Here is a 20,484-nt window from a genome sequence, read left to right as displayed (position 1 = left end):
AGTTCAAATCCGGTCTCAGACCAAACACTTGACACTTACTAGCTGTGTGACCTTGGGCAAGTCACTTAACCCCAATTGCCTTAAAAAAAAAAAGAGAGAGAGACAGAGAGATAGGTAGCTAGAGGGGATAAACAAAACAATTTTTTTTGAGTATGGTGAGACTTGGGAGTATTTGATGAAAGCAGGGAAACAAACTGAGAGATTAAAGGTTAATGAGAGTATGGATGAAGAGGGGAAAATGGGTTGGTATAAGATTGTTTGTGCAGGTTGAGGGGTTTGCCTTGGCAAGGAGAAGAACAACAGAGTGAAAGAGGAAAGAATGGCAGAAGGCATTTAAGTGATATGAGATAAGGAGGGAAGAGGGAATTTCCAGATAATGAGTTCAAATTTTTGAAAGAAATATGAGGCAAGGTTTTCAGCTGAGAGGGTAGACAAGGAGAAGCCATAGCATGACTAAGGAGAACTGAAAAGTTTTGGAAGAGCTGCAGCATAGAGAGGGGCAGTGAGCTGATAAAGAAGAGTAGGACTGCTTCACCGCAGTGAAGGGTCAGTTGATTATGTAATATAAATCTGTAGTTGACCCAGTCAAGAGAGTTTCATGATTTTCTCCATCTGTGTTTAGTAGCAAGTATGTAGGAGCAAAGGTGGTCAATGGTGGAGTGATCCAAGGCTGAGGCCTGGCAGAGCATAATCAACAATTTGATAAGGGGGCCAAGGACTCAAGAGGACGGTATAGAGAGATAAGAGAATTTCACAGTTCATAAACATGGTAAAAAAGTATTTGTGAGTGATGGCAAGATCAAGGGTATGACCATTTCTGCATGTAGCTAAGATGGGGTTGAGAAGGTCATATGAAATGAGCAATCTGAGGAAATGAAAGGTAAGGGTGCTTGAGAAAGTATCAATAAGTCCCCTAGTATAAGAGCAAGACTATGAGCCAGGCATTAGAGGGGACTCCTAGAAGTCAACAGGTAACAGCTACCAGAATACTGTTTGCATGGTAAAAATAGATGGAATGAACCTCCAAGGAAAGCCTGGAAGTGTTAAGTGGGGAGCAAAGAATATTCCAACTCTCTCAGCTCTATCAATGAGTGGGATTTGGGGGAGAGGAGTTGAAAGTATAACCAGTGTTGGAATAAGTGGCCCAGTCTCAGTGCAAGAAGACGGAAAGATTGAGAAAGGAAAAGATTTAAGATAAAAGCAAGTTAGTCATCTATGAAGCAAGCATTGTAGGAAGCAGGGTGGAAGGGGAGGGAGGCTTTAGAGGAGTACATGGAAGCACTTAAGGAAATGGGAACAAGAAGGCAGGCAGTGAAGGACAGAAAATAGGGTCTGAGTAATGACACTGGGGGTTGAGTGTTTAGAATCATTGGCATAAGGTGGGTATGACTGGGTGGAAGTTAGTTCATCATTGAGGACTGAGTTCAGGTGGGTTATCCTTATAACTAGGGGTTCAGCCTCAGGGTGGAGGCCTCCCAGCTGAGATAAGGGGAGGATTAGATATGATGACTCATGGAGGAAGAGCTGCAAGAGGCTATAGAGGGTGCTGAGAGGAAGGCTAGGATTCTAAGAAGCTGCCCTCCCAGACAGGTACTCACATCTTACTGGGAAGATTCAAGCTCAGGTTAAATATCCAAAACTAAAAACAGTCCCTGACTTTAAGGAGTTAACATTCAAGTGGGAAGAAACAGAAAAGTCATTTCCATTTCTAAGAACTTTTCTGACCAGGAATGAAGAGATCATTTATTACATAAAAAATTTTATTACAGGGTTATACAATATTATGGCAAAGAGAAAGAAATCAGAGTGCCAGAGGTGAATCCAATAGGCAATTATCTCTTCAATGAGACTTGGGGGTATCTACATTACTCTTGTTAACACGCATAGTTACAAAACTTTGTTTCTCTGCTCCCACTTTTAGATTGCTTATCTGGCTTCTCATTATGTGAGAAGACAAGTGGGCATGAAAATTAACAAAGGAAGCAAAATGGTGGAAGATATTTTGTGTAGAGGAAGTACCACAAGATTCTTCATGAACAGTAGCTTCTACAAGTGGTATGCTCACAGATTTCAAAGCAACTTAAAGTTGCCAAGCTGAATGTTACAGCCACAGAATCCAACCTTTGTACAAATCTTCTTGGAGTCTTTGGACTTAGCTTTACATGGACAGCAGAAATTCTTACAGCTTATATTCTCATAATCTCCTCTAAACTTGACTCTGAATAGCTACATTAAAACTAGTGTCTTCCTTACCCTGGCAAAGCATAATCATTTGATCTGGTAAACATTCAGAGTAAAAATATACCTCACCTCTTCAGACTCAAGAAGAAATTCTGTAAACTGGCAACCCACAACTGTGAGTTGCTTGGACTTGGCAAAATCCAGATCCAAATTGGCATATAATTTGCTGCTGGGCTTGTAAAAATAGAGTAGTCGTCGTACAAACCTAAGATTAAGATTAGAAAGTTACTATTTTCTCACAATGGAATAATTATTCTAAATCTGAAACAATCTGTGGTAGATAAAAGGCTATGTTGATAGAAAGCATGAGATCAAATCCTAGTTCTGCTGGGGGAAAATCACCAAGGTCTCTGAGAGCTGAACTTGACCAGGGATCTTCAAATTACAGCCTGAGGGCTAAATCGGGCCTATCACCTATTTTGTATGGCCCCATGAACTAATAATGGTTTTTACATTTGTAAATACAATCAAAGTTTACTTAAAAATGTAAAACCATTCCTAAGATTCTGGGGCATACAAAAACAGTTATATACATCTATCTCTAAAATTCTCCTCAACCATAAATTTTATGTTCCTATGATAGACCATTATGAATAAAAGGATGAGAAGGGAATATACTAGACCAATAGTTTTACCCCATTAAGATACCTTTTGGTATAAATCCTAAAAAGTAGTTTACAAAATCAGGGGCCTCAGAGGCTTTTACTAACTAGCCTTTACATGAAGACCTGAAAAAGAGGGAAAACTTAACAAAGCAATCAATTCTATTTTTGGATAGCTCTTATTATCTATTACTGGCAAGTTTTTCCTTATATTAAGCGTAAAATAGCTTCCCTGCAAATTCTAATCACTACTTCTAGTTCTGCCAACTGAGGCAATTTACAAGTTGAAACCCTCTTTAATAAGATAGCCCTTTAAATACTTTAAAGAACTTTAAATACTTTAAAGAATACTTTAAGAACAGTCATCATGTGTTCCTCCAAATCTTTTTTACAGGCTAAATAAAAATACTCAGTTCCTTCAAACTTTATATAGTTTGACCTCCAGGCCCTTATTGGTTACCCAACCATGGACAATTCCTAGTTTATCAATATCTTTTCTAAATTGTAGCACCCAAAATTGAGCAAATACTCTAGAAATAGAGTATTTGTATCTCTAGGGCAACAGAATTCTTAGAATGCAAGCTAAGACTGAATTCACTTTGGGAACGGCCAAATCATGCTGCTGAATCATGTTGAGCTCATAGTACACTACCCCTTTTCCTCTATCCCCTCTGTCCCTGAGATCTTTGTTTCCAAGTTAGGCAAGTCTTTCTCATTTTGTATTTGTGAAAATTATTTTCTGAACCCAAGTATTAAGGCTTTTCATTTATCCCTGTTTCATCAGATAAAAATCAGCCCAATATTCTAAAGTTTGTCAAGATCTTTTTGTATCCTTATTGTTAGCCAGTGTCAGTTATTCCTGTTAATTTTTTTGTCCAGCTGCAAATCTGACAGATGTGCTATTTACTTAACCCAGTTACTGATAAAAATGCTAAGTAGCACAGTTCACTCTAAACGGTACCTCTATAACCTAAGAATTTTTTGACAAAACACATTAAACAAACTACAAAGTTGAAAAAAACTTGGCTAGAAAAAAATAGGCATTATAAAAGCCAGCGGATGAAGCTGGATAGAAGAGGAAGTGAGTTATTGGGGCTCTTAGATGTCAATCTTCCTATGTAGTACAGGAGATATTTTTCCCATGATTCCATAAAATCATGTCATACTACATAACAGTAAGCAAGTTTCAAAATTCTATGATTTCTTAGTTTCCATGGTTAACAAGTCAGCAAAAAATCAAAACAAGTTAATTTGAAATAATTTAATTTGATCACTACTACAGTTTATTTTATCAAAGAAATTCAATATATGCATAATGGTTATAATGCTTGACTTTAAGAGTCAATAAGACCTGGGTTCACAATCCACCTCTGACACTTATTACCTGTGTGACCCTGGGCAAATCACTTAATCTTAGGCAACTTCCTAGAACTTACCTAAGTCATAGGGGTTGTGACATGTACTGACAGAGTTTTGATACTGAAAATTCCCTACACAATGATCACCAATGCCTAAAGTATTTTATTAATGCCACAAAGTATTATTCTTGCACATCATATTCTCAGCTAAATTAATCAAGTGCCACTTTTTTCATTGTAGAAGAGAGATCAGATGGTTTTCCTGAACTGTGTCTTAGTTTCTGAATCTCAGTTTACAGGACAGAATTCTGGGTAGGAAGGGCATATTGGGAAATAACTGGGATGTTAAAAAAGATATTAATATATTTTTAATTAACCGCTGTGTTCTGTCAGTACAATATTATACATGTTTGTCAGATTTAAAAATCATCACTACTGCAGGGAATGTTTGCTAAGTGGAATAATGGGAAAAGAATTAGACTTGGAGTCTGGAAGAGCCAAGTTCAAATCCTCCCTCTGACACTTCCTAGTCATGTTACCTTGTTAAAGTCACCATACCTCTCTCAACCCCTCACTTGTAAAATGGAAATCACGCTAGCACTGATCTCCCAGGGTGTCCTGAGAATCAAATGAGAATATATGCAGAAGGTTTTAAAAATTTTAAAGTACTACATAAATGATAGCTATTATTATTTTTATCATTATAATTAACCAAAAAAATGTTGACATGGATGTCTCATATATACACTGTAATCACTAAAACTTGGTGGAAAATCTAAATCATTAAAAATGTGTTTTTATACTAAAGAAAATCTTAAAGTAATATTAAATCTTCCCTACCCCAAAATGGCTTAAACTAATTGAACTTCAGCATTTCTAATGAGAAAAGTTTTGTGCACTGTCTACAGAATGATTTAGATGAGGTGCTCCTAAACTTTGCCTTGATCACCTGAGACTTCCCACAATTACCAGGCTATTCAGGAAAAAAGGAGGCTGGGTCTTGGGGATTGGGGTGAAGTACAAAGAAAACAACTGAGTGGTTAAGAGTTGTCCACAAATCACTCAAGGACAGAACAAAGTGGAGCTACTGGGGCAGGTTAAAAACAGTCACCAGCTTTAGTTGGATATGGAGGAAATTGGTATATGGAGGAAATCAAGCTGGAAATAATCTAACAAATCATTATCAAAATTAAAAATACTTATTGAATGCCTGTTATCATCATTGGGTTCGCTACTCTACAATCCACTGTGAAAGTCTCTTAGTCTTAGAAATTCAGATTAGTGAATGACTAAACTAAATTGGTTAATCTGTATCAAAACTGAAATAAAAAACGTACATTTTCAAAAAATAGGAAATTTCCTAAATTTTAAAATTAAAAAAAAAAAAAAAAGTTTGCATGAAGCAGACAAAACATAACCTTTTTGTGAATGAAAAAAATACCTCACTATGATCAAATTAATCAATTTATCTATTCCAATTAAAATATTATTTTGGGGTATGGATCTGTGGCTTCATCAGCATGGGGACAACTTCCCCACAATGATGCTACAAAAGAGACTTGTCTGTGACGTACAGTTTTAGAGAGCTGCCTGGAACATTCAAACTTTAATGACTTACCCATGGCCACACAGGCCTACACACTTCCTAGTATAAAAGAAATGAATACAAGTTGTATATGATACTGAATGACTAATTTTAATAATTATGGGGTAATACTCCCCAAGTAGTGAATTTACGTAGTTCTTACATACCTGTGTAATTGTTCATCCTTATAGTTTCTTAGATTTATATTTGGCCACTAGAAAAAAGATAATGGATTATGTAGAAACTGTCTTTTAAACCATCAATTCCTAAATATTTATGGAGGCATTAAAAACCAACAATCAAAAACAGGATCTGAAGCAACAAGAAGTATATACTTAAAACCATTTCATCAAATCACAAAATACTCTGTCCTACCTTAAGAATGGTGCCTATGAGATTCCAATTCCATTCAAGATTCTCTTTATGATGAAGAACTTGGCTGTCTCTAAGATTGGTCATCAGAGCTTCCTCTGTATCCTGGGCCATTAGAAAGTGGGAAGGAAAATTATTTTGCATCAAATTAATCAGATACACACACCAAAACAAACCACCAAAAAAAAAAAAAAACCACACCAAATTTTCAATGTGCCCCTCTACCCCCCAAAAGGCTTTATCATTTAAGGATATAATTCAATCATAGATGTCAAAGTGGCATCTAAAAACTATTAAAGTTAAAATATTAATTCTAAATGCTTCCCACAGAAAGAAAATAAATAAGAATTATGAAAATAAAATATTTTTTAATAAAATTATATATGCAGTTTGAAATAAGAAATGTCACAAGTCAAAATCACTTAAATTAAGGCTTCACATAAATACCTTCAAAACAAAAATATCTTTCTGAACTCGGAGGTACTGATCCCTTTTTTGGTGTGTTGCCATCGCTTTCTGAACAATGTGATCTAAATGAAGACTATAAGGCTTAGGCCCTCGTTTCTTCATCTCATGAAAGCGTTTTAAGCAGTTCAGAGCTGCACTGGCTCGCCTAATAAGGAAAAAAAACCCTGTAGTTATTACTACAACAAAGCATAAATTCTTTTAAAGTTGTTACTATGGTAAATCAGGCCACAGCTGGTAGAATTCTAATGCAAGAGATAGCTAATTAAAAAATTACGGGACCACATTTTACTTTGGATTTCCATAAAAAAAGTCACTGTTACTTCCTATATTTTGCAAAACAACTGATGTAACTAGGCTACTAAATTTATCAGCAGTCTTGATCCTAATTCATACTTTCAGCCCTAAAAATGTAGAATACTTCTCCAAAGAGTAAAAAGTGATAGATGTGGAACTAAACCAGAAAACAGATATACTACGTGCACTACCGAGTGTCAGAGCATGGTCATTTAAGTTTTTAAAATCTGGGTGAGGAAAGGACAAATAGAACTAGGCCAATATGAGTCTCCAATTCCCTACGGTGAACTTCTACCAACCCAGCCTGCCTTTCCCTTTTAACCTAGCTCTCTCCATTTCCTCCCAGTCTAAATTTTAAGCATTACAATGCCAGCGATAGTGCAGCTTTCTTGTTTTTGCAAACTTTGTCTACACCCATTTCAGTACTGAGAATCTAGAGAGTTATCTGTGCCTATAATACAATTTTGGCTTCACGTTTATAGTATTTAAAATGATATACATAAAAAATCAATTCTCCACTACTACTCATTTCTTTTTTTAAAAAAAGTATTATTATTGCAAGTAGTCTGCATGAATGACCTCAAATAACTGATGGAAAAAGAGTAATGAAGAATCCTGATATGATTTTACTGTCACATCAGCTGTGTAATCTATAAGAGAAATGCTATGCATTTTTGCGTGTTAAGGTTTTTTTTTCCTTACCTGCACTAACATCTGTCATAAATACCATACATGTGAACTTAAAGTAATTATAATAAAACTTACACATGCTAACTATCTTTAAAGATCTGGTACAGCTCATACTTACAGTCTTTTCTCTTTAGAGATGTCAAAGGATGCTGCCATATTCATTAGCGTTGGTAAACAGTGCAAATGATGGCTATGTGAATGAGGAAGGATTGTGTTTGCCTGAAAACAAATACCACATGAATATACCATAAGTCCCTAATTCCTAAATGCTGATTTCATTACTTAAATGATCTGTGATTTTATCAGTATGGGTAAATCCCTCTACCAATGCAAACTGCAACCCCTCAACACCTTAAAAGATGGTCTTTATCAGTTGTTGTTGCTGGAAAATAGAATTACCATGCAGCTAGGCCTCTAGAGAGGAGCTTCTACAAACTCATCCAGGCTAATCTTCAGACAACTGACATAGTCAGGCAAGAAGCACTTGTACCTGAAACCTTTCCAGCTTGGGAGGACCCGCCAAAGTTGTGCTCAAGAACCCAAGGTCACATCCATGCCAGGATGAGATATCTAAGTAGGATTTCAGTGGAGGATATGTGTATGTGTGTGTGTGTGTATATATATATATATATATGGAAGATACATATGTTTATACTTACATTACATTAAATAAATCATGCACATCCCAATAGTCATTGGCCTTTTAATTCAATATAGTTTTTTTTAAGTGGCATTAAGTGGCATTTAACTGAATTCAAATTGGTTATCTTCTTGAAAAATTTCTTATCTGAGTATGTGTGAATCTGAAATCATTGAACCTGATTTATCTTAAATGGCACTCTCTAAATAAAAGTTTTAAATCATCCTTACAGTTTGAATAGAAACCTGAATATACATTTAGTGAGACTTTGATTTGGCTTGTCTTTTTGGAAAACCAATATTGGTACAATTACACATTGGGGGAAATAAGACAAAGCAATATATGTTTGAGTGTGTATTCTTACTGTAAGGATGTCTTGGGTCAGGTCTCAAATCCAAAATCATACTTTAAAGCCTGTAGACCCTTACTGAAGGAGCAAAAATATCTGCTCAATATTACAGGCAGTAAAGGAAGTCAAAATGAACAGTTCTTTAATTGACCATTAATTTGCAATTACTATTCAAATCATCTCATTTTTCTCTATATCAAACACCATAATTACTTTTCCAAGAGAAACTCTCTTTGAAGTTATAAACTATAAAATGCAATTTTAGGGGCAGCTAGGTGGCACAGTGGATAGAGCTCCAGCCTTGGAGTCAGGAGGACCTGAGTTCAAATCTGGCCTCAGACACTTGACACTTACTAGCTCTGTGACCCTGGGTAAGTCACTTAACTCCGATTGCCTTACCAAAAAATAAATAAATAAAATGCAATTTTAAAGAGTCTAGAAGCTAGGAGGAGAAAGGAGACAGTAGTAGATAATGCTTTCTAGTTATCTGTCAAAGCACTTATTTTACTTGCCAATATTTTACAAAGAGGTTGGGCTGTCCTATTTTATCTTCACATACTTAAAACATGGAGTTTTTTTTTGGCCTTACCCCACCCCATCCTAGTATACTAAGTTTATTTTCACCCTTTCCTTCCTATTATCTTGGCTCTAATTTATGATTTATTAGAATAAAAGCTTCTCATGGGCAAGGACTATAATTTATCACCTTTGTATCCTAAGCATTTAACACAGTGCTTACATAATATATGTTGAATAAACTGTTGTTAAATCTGCTGAACTAAATTTATACTCTGATAAGAGGCACCAATAACAGAGGGAGTCAGTCTTTGTGGGTTAAAAAGAGCTTATGGAAAACAGTCCCCCAGTTACAGATGTTGCTGACTTAGCAAGAAAAGCAAAATAAAAATTCCTCCAAACATAAATATACATATATTTCTATTAAAACAAGACAATTTTGTATGAATTTCTTTACATACAGTAGCAGTTTGAGCACAAGAGTTTTCTGCATCTGCTATATATCCAACTGGGTAACTACTACATATGATTTATTGGCTTTTGGGGTGGGAAGTTAGAGAGGTAAAGATTTGGATGGCTATGGAGTATCAATCTATACAGTGAGTATAAGACTAACTTGTTTGTTAATCTAAAATAATAATTTGTGAGTTATTAGTGCAGACCACCAATGCACAGCACAACTGTGATTTCACAGAATGTTTCTGATAACTGCTGAAAAATTCAAAACTCTCCAGACAATATGATGATGAACCTCTCTATGTGTACATAATCAGGTTCTCTGAAGGCAAACATATCTAATCTATCCCTAACTCATTCTTGTGGGTTTTTTCCCAACTGGGTAGGCTCTGCCAGAGTTTATGCTCTGCTGGTATAGTGTTTGAGAATCCAGGGACACCTCCATGCCAAAAGAAGGAATAGAAAGACTTCAGTTAAGCACACATGTAATATGCCACTACAGACTGAGATACAGATTATCAAGAGACAGGTGGAAGAAAGAATTCCCCCCTATAATTATAAAGATAATTCATTTTAAATATAGTTATTTATAAAGCCATGAACTTGAGAAAATCTTATGTTCAATTCATGAGATATGGAACTTACCATATGTAAAAGTTCTCCTAAGAGGATTGTAGCTCTAATCGAGACATGGTCATCACTGCTTGTTATTACTTCAACCAAACCCTTTGAGGGGGGGAAAAAAAAAAAAGAAAAATTTGCTATGATATTTCATAATAGATATGTAATATCTCAGGCTAATTTTACCTACTATAAACTGATAGTACATAATCTTAGCTGGTCTTTTCATTACTCTTGAGAAATAGTTCTCTCATATTCTTACTGGTCCTCATTCACAGTCATGTGCAGCATATTTCATTACAGTGTACACCCAGGGAAATTTTTTTAAGGCAAACATATTGAATAAAGAAATTATTTTTATTTACCAACTAAAGAACTAAAATTTAACTGAACTTTAAAAAAGTGAACAACTAACTTCCTAATAAAAATACAAACTTAAAAATGAAACACAATACCATAATGTTTCGGACACATTAGGGGAGGTATGGCCACACTAAACATACCCTGCACACATGACATTTTCTCTCTTCTTTCCTACCTTTTTCACTCTCAAACTAATTAACTTTTCCTTAGAAACCTACTTCTCCTGACTATGTCAGAAGCATACCCATTCACCCAATCTTCTACATTTAACACCTTCATGTCACCTTTTTGACTCTTCCTTCTTCCATCTTTCATATCTCAAAGTTACCAAGATGAAGTCCACTTCTAAAATTTCTTGCATTTAGCCCTTCTCTCCTGATGCCACCAGACTAGTACAGACTTTTTATTACTATTCACTAGAACTAGTGCTATGGACTCCAAATGCAGTCAATTCTCCTATAAGGAGACATATATCTTCGTAAAATCAGTGTGCTATGCAAAATGTAACAGTAAAACCTATAGTTTATAGGGGAAATGGGGTAAGAGGCACAACACTCAAAAACTCTGTTAGTGACATAAAAAAAATTAGGATCTAATAAAAACAGCAGCACAGTTCAATACATGTCGAATGGTTAAGAAATACATAAATACTACAATAAATAGACAGCTAGGTAGTAAAGTGCACAGGGCCAGGCCTGGATTCAGAAGACCCTAGTTCAAATCTAGCATTAGACATATATCGTATGACCCTAAACAAGTTAATTAACCTGTTTGCTTCAGTTTCCTCACTTGTAAAATAGGAATAATAATAGCTCCTACCTGCCAGAGTTGTTGTGAGGATCAAATGAGATAACTATAAAGCACTAAGCACAGTGCCTAGCACATAGTAAGCACTTAAATAAATATGAGCTTTTATTATTATGAAATAGTGGTAGTGTGGTTCCTATGAACACAGAGCTGGCAAAGACAATGGCTGGGGGTTGTGGGGGAGGGTGGGAGAGGAAGACAGCCCAAACAACTCAAGGATGGAAAATGGGAGAGTGATAAAATGCATGGGTGCCAGACAGCCCTCCTCCACCTACAGCTCCTGTAGATTTTCATTCAAGTTGTCTCTAATGATTCATAATGTGGATTCCTTTATACCATTTTCTTGGGAGATATCACATGCATATTACATCATTTTTTTCAAAATATTTTATTTCAAGCTTCTCTTCAATATTTAAAGCTTTCCTTTTGCATTCCCTGCTTGGCAATTTTGAAGCAAAGTATTCAGACATGTGTGGGATATTGTGTGTGTATGTGGTTTTTTTTTTAATATGTAAAAAGGAAAAGAATAGGAAAAAAACTACCTTGTAGGAAAACATACACTAGAAATTGAGGCAGCTGGTAAACGTCTGAGGTGTGTGCATGCATGAATTTTGTGTATTCCTATGTGAGCTCACTTCATTAGGGAGCAGTTTTATGCATTCTTACATATAAACAAATGCAAAATTTTCACTGTGTTCAAATTGTCCCCTAATATGTCAATCATATTAGAACAAATGTGCATTTTCAAAACAAGAGTTATAGCAGAACTGACTGTAGGTCTTTAAGATTTTATTCTAGTTTCCTCTGCTACTCCATTCAAAAAAAAAGGTACAAGACTATAGATTCCTTCTGCGTAAATATGACATTATTCCTCATTTCAAGCTCAAACTCCTTAGCCTGGCATTCAAGGCCCTCACAATTTGGTACCATTCTACCCTTCTAGGTTGCTTTCTCACTATTCTCCTCTACATATGTCAATTACCGAACAAACAGCTTCTTAAGAGGCACTTTTCATCCTTTGGATTCTTTACATCTGGATTGCTTTCCTTTTCAGTCCACTCCCTACCCCTTCAAATTTTTACATCCTTTTATAGCTCATCTCAAATGCCATCCCTTTCACAAAGTCTATCTTGACCTCCCAGGCCATGATGGTTTCCATTTTTGGGCTTCACAGGGCAGTTTGTTTGCAAATCCCTATGACGTTATTAGAGAAAATTCTGTTTTGTAATTATTCATGTGTAGCAGAGCCTTATCAGACTATAAACTCTCTGAAGGTGGGGTTTGTGTCTTATCTAAACTTTGTATCTCACTAAAGTCTAGCACAATGTTCTATACAAAATAAGCACATAGGGGCAGCTAGGTGGCTCAGTGAATAGAGCAATGGCCCTGGAGTCAGGAGGACCTAAGTTTAAATCCTGTATCAGACCAGACACTTGACACTTACTAGTTGTGTGACTCTGGGCAAGTCACTTAACCCCAACTGTCTCACCAAAAATAAATAAACAAGCACTTAATGAATGTCTGTTAAAGTGAATTACATTTTTATGTAGTTTATAGAGTTCTTTAATATCTCATTTGATGTTGCCTTATAACAATTTCACGAGTTAAGCTAGGAAGGAATTATTTATTAACTTTTTTTTTTTTTTAAGGCAATTGGGGTTAAGTGACTTGCCCAGGGTCACACAGCTAATTAAGTGTCAAGTGTTTGGTCTGAGGTGGGATTTGAACTCAGGTCCTCCTGACTTCAGGGCCAGTACTCTATCCACTGCTCCAACTAGCTGCCCCTAACTCTTACTTTCTAAATAAGGAAAATAAGTCTTTTCACTCCAAGTCTAGTGTTCTAATACTGACTCTCATTATACATGGATGAAGTTAATTTTGCTGTTTTGAAAGAAATCATCAGAATAAGTAAGGTAAATTTGGAAATATTATTTACAATTAATTTCACTTACCTCTAAAAGTCCATTAGTAATGAAAGCAGAAAGTACCAGTGCCAAATAATTATCCATGAGGTCCGGTCTAAAAACATATTAACACAAAAAAATTTAGATGGTTTTTCATTATGTTATATGTTTTAGGAAAAAAAAATTCTAATAAAAATGTAAAAAATTCCTGTCACTAATTTCTACCTGGATCTGGCTCGATGGGGAAGAATAGTTTTAGCTTCAGCTGCTACAAAGCCATCTGAAAGTCTCCAACAATCTTGGAATCTACTTGGATCTAAAAACAATAAAAATGCCACCATTAAGAATAAAGAAATGTACCTATCACAGCTTTCTTAAAAACAAAACAAAACAAAAAAAAACAAAAAAACAAACATCACTTTTGGTAATATTCTGTTGTACCCAGAAGAAATATGGGAGATTTATCAGACAAAACACATTCAAAGAAAAGCTAGAAATATATCATTTACTTAAAATGGGCATTTGATGAATACTTAAATAGTATTTATAATGGACATTTGTATTTAGATGAATACTGATTATTTATAGTTAAATAAAAGTTTGTGAATTGTGTACTTAGACCTCCTGCTTTATAGGATTTTATAACTGGAAGGTACTCGAGATAATATCAAGTTCAACTGCTATATTGAGGACAAAATCCTTTTATAAATTCACTGAAGAGTTACTTAGCGTCTGCCTGAATACCTTAATTGCTTAGAATTCTACCTCATAAAGCAGGCTACCTTTTGGGGATGGTGTTAACTGTTAGGAAGTTCTTCTCCATGTTAAACTTAAATCTACCTCTCTGTAACTTATGGCTAAGAAATCTTGTTTTATCCTCTGGAATTATATAAAATGAGGCAAATATCTCTTCCTATCTAAAAAGTACTGTAATGTTTAACCTTCTCACTTCTGCCTCCCTGCTTCCCCAACTTCCTTCAAATTGAATTAAATTCCACCTCATCCAGGAAGCCTTTCCTGATCCCCCTTAATGCTAGTGCTTTCCCTCTATTGACTATTTCCCATTTAGCCTGTAAATAGCTTGTTTGTACCTAGTTATTTGCCTGTTGTCTTCCGCTCACTGAGAGCAGAGACTATCTTCTACCTCTCTCTAGATCTTCAGTGCTTAGCATAGAGTCTAACACACAGGAGGTACTTGTTCTATTTTAAGTTCTCTCCAAGCTAAATACTCATAGTTCCTTCAATATATGATATGACACAACATTCATGACACGGTTTCAACTTTTCCTTTTCAGAGAGTGAATAAGGAAAGCTGAGCATGCTGTGGTTCGTCAAATTCCCTAGTAAATGTAGCATTCAGAACTGAAAACAACATTGTAGCTCTAAACGCTCTAATTTAGTAATACTACTACATGGTATCGTAAGACTAAATTAACTTTCCTAACAGCCAAATCACACTGTATCCTTATATTGAGCTTGCAGCCACCAAAGGTTCCTTGTTCTTGGTTTTTTTTTTGCACATGCGCGCGTGTGTGTGTTTTAAACCTTAGCTATTTTTCAAAATTTTACTTTCAATTTCAAATTTTCTCCTCCCCTCCTCCCTCTCCCCTACTCATTGAAAAGGCAAGATAAACAAAATCTATTACAAATATGTACAGTCATGCTCCCCATCAGACTTCCCCACCCCACCCACCCCATCCCTTCCAAATAAAGCAAGAAAGAAAAAAAGAAGAAAATATATTTCAGTCTGCACTGAGTCCATCTGCTCTGTCTGGAAGTAAGCAGCATGTTTCATCAACAGTCCTTCGTAATTGTGGCTGGTCATTGTATTAATTAGTTACTAAGTATTTCAAAGTTGATTATCTTTACGATATTGTTACTGTACAAATTGTTCTCCTGGTTCTGCTCACTTTAATGTGCACTGGTTCATCTAAGTCTTCTCATCTTTTTCTGAAATCATACCCTTCATCAATTCAGCACAATAGTATTCCAGCATATAAATATGCCACAAAGTTTTTAGCCATTCCCCAATTGATGGGCATGCCCTAAGTTTCCAATTTGTTGCCATCACAAAAAGAGTTGCCATAAATGTTTTTACACATATGGGTCTTTTTCCTCTTTCTCCGATCTCTTTGGAGGTTAGACTTAGAAGTAGTATCAATCGGTCAAAGAATATGCATAGTTTAATACATTTTTGGGTATTGTTGTAAATTACTTTCTTTGTCTTTTTTGATATGAATTGTTTTCTAGCTACATCTTTCCCTATCCTGATTTATAAAATAGAAGTGGCAAGACTTTTTATTTTTCCTATTTTCTCTATCTTGTCTTCATTTCAATGACCATTTAAGACAATGGAAACATATAGAGAAAATTAAAATTCCTTAATCTTAGGAACTGATTCATGGGGTTGTTAAAAAGTACTCTCTCTCTCCACAATGAAGTATGTGGACACTGTTTGTGGATTTCTAGAATAACAAAAGCAATTAAATTTTAAAATGAGTTATAGTATTTCACTTCAATCGGTATATTCCTTCTCTTCCTAACTATAAAAAGGTATAAGTCACACACCATCATGTCCCCTCCAGCTGTGTGAGAAACAGGCATCCCCATAAATATGAGGTTAAATCTGAGCTCTAAATACTCTTTCTCTGTGGAAATCAATAATTAATAGAGATCTTAGTCTTTCTGGCTGCCAGGGAGCTTTGAACAGAACCCAAAACTATATTTTAAAAAATTATACTTTAATATGTTAATTATGAGTCTATTATAAAGCAAGGGCAATTTTTTTGGTCTTGTGTGAATTTTGAAAGACTTCATACAACTTCTGATTTGTACATTTATATATTTAAGTATAAATTTTAAAAACTGAATTTGCTTATCTGCTGTTTATCTGAGATTTGGGGTAATCAAAATAACAGAACAGGTTATGATAACAAGTTTTTTATTAGATTAATCTTGTTTTCTAAAGAAAAAGAACTGTAAACTAGTTATCCCTTCACATTGTGATTTCCCCATTGTAATTTTGATATATCACAGGTCAGCATAAGAAATTAAATGGGAATTTTGGGGGAGTTTTGTGGAAGCTGCAGATAACACACAAAGGCCAGCAGATGACATAGGAAAAGTTTAGAAACTTAGAAATACATAAAACATATGTTTAGTATTGCATAATATCAACATATCTTTTAATACCATAATAATTCAGATTTCTTCACTGGTACAAAGTGAGGGACAAAAAATTTTATTTGGACTTGCCAGATCACGGGAGCATTGCACTCCCAACCTCCAAAATGTGGAAGGGATAACTATATAATGATAAAATGACAATTTCTAGCAGGAAAAAGATATCATGTATGAATCAATCAATTAGTGACAGCATCTTGTTTTCAATACCTACCTACACTGAGCAGTGCTTCAATGAACTCTTCAGTCACAACAGGTAGAGGCAGACGAAATATATCATAGAGAACTTCAAGCAGACCCCGCTGCAAGTAAAAAGAGTCATATTTTATACAGGACACATTTTATATAGCTTTTCGTTTCATTCCGACAATCTTGTGAGGTAGCTGGTATAACTTACTATCCTCATTTTACAGAAGAGGAAACTGAGGCTCAAAGGGGTTAAGTACTTTGCCCAGAGTCACCCAATTAGAAAGCATAAAACCTGGGATCAAGGTCATCTGATTCCAAGTCCAATGCTCCCTCTCCCACACTATGTATAAACCCTTTATTTAAGAAGAAATGTGCACTTTAACCTGAAATTTATTTTTAAAATCTCTGGTATGTTCTTGGTAAAGGAAATTATACAAACTGAAATACTGGGAATGTGGACTACTGGTCCTACATTCTTTATTTGAGAGGTAAACCAGACACATTGAAACCAAAGGGAGAGGTAGGAGTAGAAAAACTGGAGCCACAGCAGCTACACTGAAAGCCTGATTATTCCTTCCTCCAGCTATGCAGCCTAGGAAGAATCAGAAGGATTTGGCATTGAGCTATAGATTTTATTGATGCATGCAAGAGGACATAGTACAGCTTTGGTATATTGTAGGTTAGGCTTTCTTTTTCCTGAAAGAATGATTACAAACAAATTACTAGGAATGAGAGGCTTTGATGAGGAAATATAACAAGTGAAATTCCCTACCTGGCTAAAATTGTGAGGCATCTTGGACTTAGTGGAGCCTGACCAATATATGAGTCAACATATAATGTTACAGTATATAACAATGAAGAATTCAGTAACATTACTGGTTAGCAGACTCCCTCTGCCTTGGATTTTTCCACTGAAACTTACTGTAGCACAAAGCAAAGAGAGGCTAATGTCCAAAAAAGTGTCAAAAGAATAATGCCCTTTAGGTGATCAATCTTTTGTTCACAATCTTTTTGTTCCATTAAAATAAAATTAGAGATGTCATTCCATCTGTGAGGAGATTGCACTAAGCAGCTTCCTCTTCTAATGCAGACTAAAATCTTTGGGGCAACATCCAGTCTTAGAGGGTTGGCTGGGCACTGAGAGTGATTTGCCCAGGGTAAAAAAGCTACTGTGTCAGATGTAAGACCTAATCCAAGCCTTTCTTAAATCAAAGGCCAGCTCTCTCTCCACTATGCTATATTGCCTCTTACTCCCTCTCTCTTCTTTTCTATTTGACTATCTGCTTTTGTCTCAGTTTTTTTTATTCTTTATATATAGCTGCTATTTCCTACTTCTTCTATCTTCAACCCAACATGCTTGTCCTCCTTTCTTGCCTCAATCAAATAAGAGGGAAAATATTTGTAAAATATTTTTTAAATTTGTAAATAAAAAAAAATTGAGAGGTGGAAGGGCACTGCAGGTCGAGACCTGTCCTTTCGTTGATGTAAAGATCTCCTATTGTGTGAAACTTCTTCCATCAATGCAGACATATGATTTTAGAAATACATCTGGGGGTTCTGACAGGTTAAGCAACTGTCTATCTTTTTTGTCCCCACTAAATAGTATTTTATTTTTTTTCTAATTACATGTAAAGATAGTTTTCAACATTCATTTTTATAAGATTTTAAGTTCCAAAACTTTTTCTTACTCTGTCCCCTTCCCCCTCCCCAAGACGACACACAATCTGATATAGGCTATACATGTACAATCATATTAAACATATTTCCACATTAGTCATGTTGTGAAAGAAGAATCAGAACAAAAGGGAAAAACCACAAGAAAGAAAAAAAAAAGAAAGAGAAAATAGTATGCTGTGATCTGCATTCAGACTCCATAGTTCTTTCTCTGGATGTGGACAGAATTTTCCATCACGAGTTTTTTGGAATTGTCTTAGATCATTGCATTGCTGAGAAGAGCTAAGTCTGTCAAAGTTGGTCATCAAATAGTGTTGCTGTTATTGTGTACAACGTTCTCCTGGTCCTGCTCACTTCACTCAGCAACAGTTTATGTAAGTCTTTCCAGGTTTTTTGTTCATCATTTCTTACGGCACAATCGTATTCCATTACGTTCATATACCACAACTTGTTCAGCCATTCCCATGTGCATTCCCTCAATTTCCAATTCTTTGCTACCACAAAAAAAGGTGCTATAAATATTTTTGTACATGTGGGTCCTTCTCTCTTTTTTATGATCTCTCTGGGATACAGACCTAGTAGTGGTATTGCTGGATCAAAGGGTATGCATAGTTTTATAGCCCTTTGAGCATAGTTTCAAATTGCTCTCCAGAATGGTTGGATCAGTTCACAACTCCATCAACAAGGCATTTATATTCCAATTTTCCCACATCTTCTCCAACATTTGTCATTTTCCTGTTTTGTCATATTAGCCAATCTGACAAAGTATGAGGTGGTACCTTAAGAGTTGTTTTAATTCGCATTTCTCTAATCCAGATCTGCACAACTTCTTTCGGCCACAGATAGGTTAGACTAGATACAGACTGATAAGGGTTGGTTATCATGTGCCAGGTGACAAACAGGAGAGTGCACAGTGGCAACTCTACATTTTTCACTGGCCTCCCAAGTGGCTGGTAGGCCACTTGCGGGCTGTATGTTGTGCAGGACTATTCTAATCAATAGTGATTTAGAGCATTTTTTCATATGCCTATAGATTGCTTTAATTTCTTCATCTGAAAACTGCCTGTTGCTATCCTTTGACCACTTGCCAATTGAGGAATAACTTGTATTCTTATAAATTTGACCAAGTGCTCTATATATATTTTAGAAATGACAACTGCCCATCTTCTTATAGAGACAGAATGAATCAGAGGAAGTAACATCAATCTGAGTGCTCCTCAATGCCTCTCAAGCTGATGAATGTGCCTTGTAAATAAGTTTATTTTTACTAATCCTTTAATACTAAGATTAAAATCTTCTAAAAATCAGGAATACTAATAGTTTGGATTGATATGGCACTTTGCAATAGCACATTTTTCTCTAAAGGAGAAAAACAAAGAAAACTGGATGGCACAGCGAACAAAGTACCAGACCTGGAGTCAGGAAGACCTAAGTTCAAATCTGGCCTCAGACCCTTCTTAGTGTGACCCTAGGCAAGTCACTTAACCCTATTTGCCTCAGTTTCTTTATCTATAAAATTGAACTGGAGAAAAAAAATGGCAAACCACTCCAGTATCCTTGCCAAGAAAACCCGAAAATGGTTCATGAAGAGTTAGACATGACTGAAAAACAATTCTAACAACAAAAGTGTTGATATACATTACAGAACACTAACCATACATATTGTAGCACAAAATATATAAACATAGAACCAAAGAATATTAGCCCTGGAAAGTACCTTAGCAATCACCTAATTCTACTTCATCTTTTTACAGACGAGGAAACTGAGGTCCATCATGATCATCATGATCAAATGGCTTTCTCAGGGTCATACAACAAGCAAGTAAAAGCCTAGAATTGGAAATCAGCTATCAAGATTTCCATTCTACTGCCTTTCTATTATACCAAAGGTCTTATTGAATGTTATCCTACTTAATTTCAGAGTCTCTATTCTGACTGAAGGGTCAGCACAGCACAGTGCATTAGATTTAGAATCAGAAGACTTGAATTTGTATCCTAACTCTGTCTCTTACTACCTTTGGCCTTCAGCAAGTTACCTGCCCTTTCTGAGCTCCTGTTCCCTCATCTATAAGAGGCAGCTATATTAGATGACCTCGAAAAATCCTTTACAAATCTAAATTTATGGTACTCTCTATGATCCCTGCCAAGAAAAGAGGTGTGGATAAAAAGTCA

General features: G+C 35.7%; 1 protein-coding gene across 6 annotated transcripts in view; it reads right to left on the bottom strand.

Annotated features, from left to right (window-relative positions):
- The window catches only part of RICTOR (RPTOR independent companion of MTOR complex 2), a 130,556-nt gene that overhangs the window by 36,282 nt on the left and 73,790 nt on the right, over positions 1-20,484 (bottom strand). For all 6 annotated transcript variants that reach the window (XM_027863345.1, XM_027863346.1, XM_027863348.1 and 3 more), the window contains 9 exons: positions 16,664-16,751; positions 13,492-13,582; positions 13,315-13,381; positions 10,217-10,297; positions 7,729-7,829; positions 6,606-6,771; positions 6,162-6,263; positions 5,954-6,000; positions 2,311-2,446 (listed from right to left, as the gene is read on the bottom strand). In XM_027863345.1, the coding sequence (XP_027719146.1) occupies positions 2,311-2,446; positions 5,954-6,000; positions 6,162-6,263; positions 6,606-6,771; positions 7,729-7,829; positions 10,217-10,297; positions 13,315-13,381; positions 13,492-13,582; positions 16,664-16,751 (879 nt within the window). The remainder of the gene's footprint in view (positions 1-2,310; positions 2,447-5,953; positions 6,001-6,161; positions 6,264-6,605; positions 6,772-7,728; positions 7,830-10,216; positions 10,298-13,314; positions 13,382-13,491; positions 13,583-16,663; positions 16,752-20,484) is intronic.

This window comes from Vombatus ursinus, unplaced genomic scaffold (assembly GCF_900497805.2).
Source record: "Vombatus ursinus unplaced genomic scaffold, bare-nosed wombat genome assembly UNPS02014772.1, whole genome shotgun sequence".
NCBI lineage: Eukaryota > Metazoa > Chordata > Mammalia > Diprotodontia > Vombatidae > Vombatus > Vombatus ursinus.
The sequence above is the reverse complement of the archived record's forward strand: the minus strand, read 5'-3'. Positions and strand labels throughout refer to the sequence as shown.